Genomic DNA, 1,871 nt, shown 5'->3' with positions numbered 1-1,871 from the left:
TGGATAGAGCCGAAGAGACGATGCAAACGCCAAGGCGGATGTCATTGTCAGCGTCAACAATCGCAATGAATTAACTGCTATTTCCACCGGTGACGATAGGCTTGCAGTAATGCATGGGTCGAACCGCTCATTGCACTACATAAAAATCGTATTTGTTTTCCAAATAACCTACTGTTGCGATTATTGCATCCACCCGTCTCATAACCGGAGTAAAAATCTAATTAGCCAGTATAACTTTATCATACAAGTGTAAACTTAAGTTCACATTTGAGGCATTTTTTGAGCCATGATTTGAAATACCAGTACCACTTCTCTGATGTGCCCAGTATACCTGTGGTGGGGGAGAAATAAATGCACGTACATGACCACGACATGATGAGTCGCACGAATCCAGGTACAAATCTACTAGAATTAAATCAAGAGGAATATAATTTTCTATCAGCTATTCGTAAACCCCTCATGGATATCCTGCTATGCGCTTTGGGAAGCGCTTGCATTTATCACCCCCTGTTGGGCAAAAGCAGAAAGTTAAGCAAATGCATATTCCTAATTCTTATGCGTGGTCGTGTTGCCACAGCCAAATTCACTATTCCTCTTCATGCTTGCAAACAAATCAAGTGGTTTTATGACGAGTGCTAGGGATTTCACTTACCTTGGCGGTCTCAATGAGCCGCGTCGATCCTGCACAAAGACCATACTGCCTTCAAAATGCGCTTCAACATCACATTCGATGTTAATCATTGCGTTATTTAACGACAATGTAATTGTCAAGGTGATATTTTTTTGACTTGACCAACGCTAACACAATATATTGCACATGTATTGATATACTGCTAGTATACTACTGAATACATAATGGAATAACAGAATACTAATAAATTATCATCTTTTTTGAGTTGATATGCCATTGTCTAGGCGCCCCATCAGATGGATCGGCGATCGCAGTGATAGTCTAGACTGCCGCTCAATTCACATTTCCTAAATGCACCTGTTGGAATCTTTTAATCGGTTTTCCTGTTTTATTGAAGCATCCTGCGACTGTCTGCTTAATATTTACGGTTCCTAAGTTAAGCGACGGAATCTTGGCGACCAGCGCAATCTACTGCTCTGATCTTCAGCAAGTAGCAAGTAAGGCTGCCTCTGACTTGATCATTTCCAAGACGTCTTGCAGGTATCCACAACCGGCAGCTTCACCGGTGCCCGACAAATTAGTGCTTTCGTTTAATTTGTGTAAGTATGCTGGGAAATTTGATCTTCCCATATTCAAGGGCAAGGGGATGAAACTTCCAATTTCTTTTAATAAGAGCACACATTTCCAAACAGGGTACTTTGTTTGTATAGCTTACAAATAAATGGTTAAATCAATCCTTTGGTAATACTTTTAGGCCTTTTTTTGCATTAACATTCGCGGCTCATAAAGTACTTGGCTATTCAGTCAGTAGTGCACGACTGCATTGCAAAACATAAAAGTTGCAAGATGATGCTTTGGCAAGTTCTGTCTTGTTGAACTTACGAGATTATTTGCAATATCTCCGGATTTCATCCCTTACTGCCACCCAAATTTGTTGACCTAGTTGCCAGATAATCTTTGTAACAATGTCTAACTTCTTATTGCAAAACAATGGAAATTCTCAGTGCCATTCAAGACAAGATAAAACGGATGCTTTTGAATTCGCTGTTGATGCAGATGATGTCGATACCGATGGCAGGCCTGTGATTAGGCATGTGACTAATATAGCGATGATTGTTTGCCATGCTTTTGCACCTCTGCACTCAGAAACACGAATTTTCGTATCCGAGACAAAATACGATTATAAGTGTTATTCTCTAACTGAGGTATCTTAGTCAAGTAAAGGTGGGAAAGGGGCTAA

At 40.4% G+C, this 1,871-nt stretch overlaps 1 protein-coding gene across 1 annotated transcript; it reads right to left on the bottom strand. All coding sequences in view use genetic code 11, as the record gives it.

The window, feature by feature from the left end:
• Window positions 1–261: 261 nt before the first annotated feature.
• On the bottom strand, window positions 262–741 carry EGR_09542 (hypothetical protein; the record flags this gene model as incomplete). Its single annotated transcript, XM_024498791.1, has 2 exons — window positions 262–331; window positions 653–741. The coding sequence occupies 2 exons, from the start codon at window positions 739–741 to the stop codon at window positions 262–264; spliced, it is 159 nt and encodes a 52-aa protein (XP_024346798.1).
• Between the last annotated feature and the right edge of the window lie 1,130 nt (window positions 742–1,871).

The sequence above is a fragment of the Echinococcus granulosus genome, assembly GCF_000524195.1.
Source record: "Echinococcus granulosus chromosome Unknown EG_S00152, whole genome shotgun sequence".
NCBI classification, from domain to species: Eukaryota; Metazoa; Platyhelminthes; class Cestoda; order Cyclophyllidea; family Taeniidae; genus Echinococcus; species Echinococcus granulosus.
Note: the sequence above shows the minus strand (reverse complement) of the source record. Positions and strands in the feature narration are given on the sequence as shown.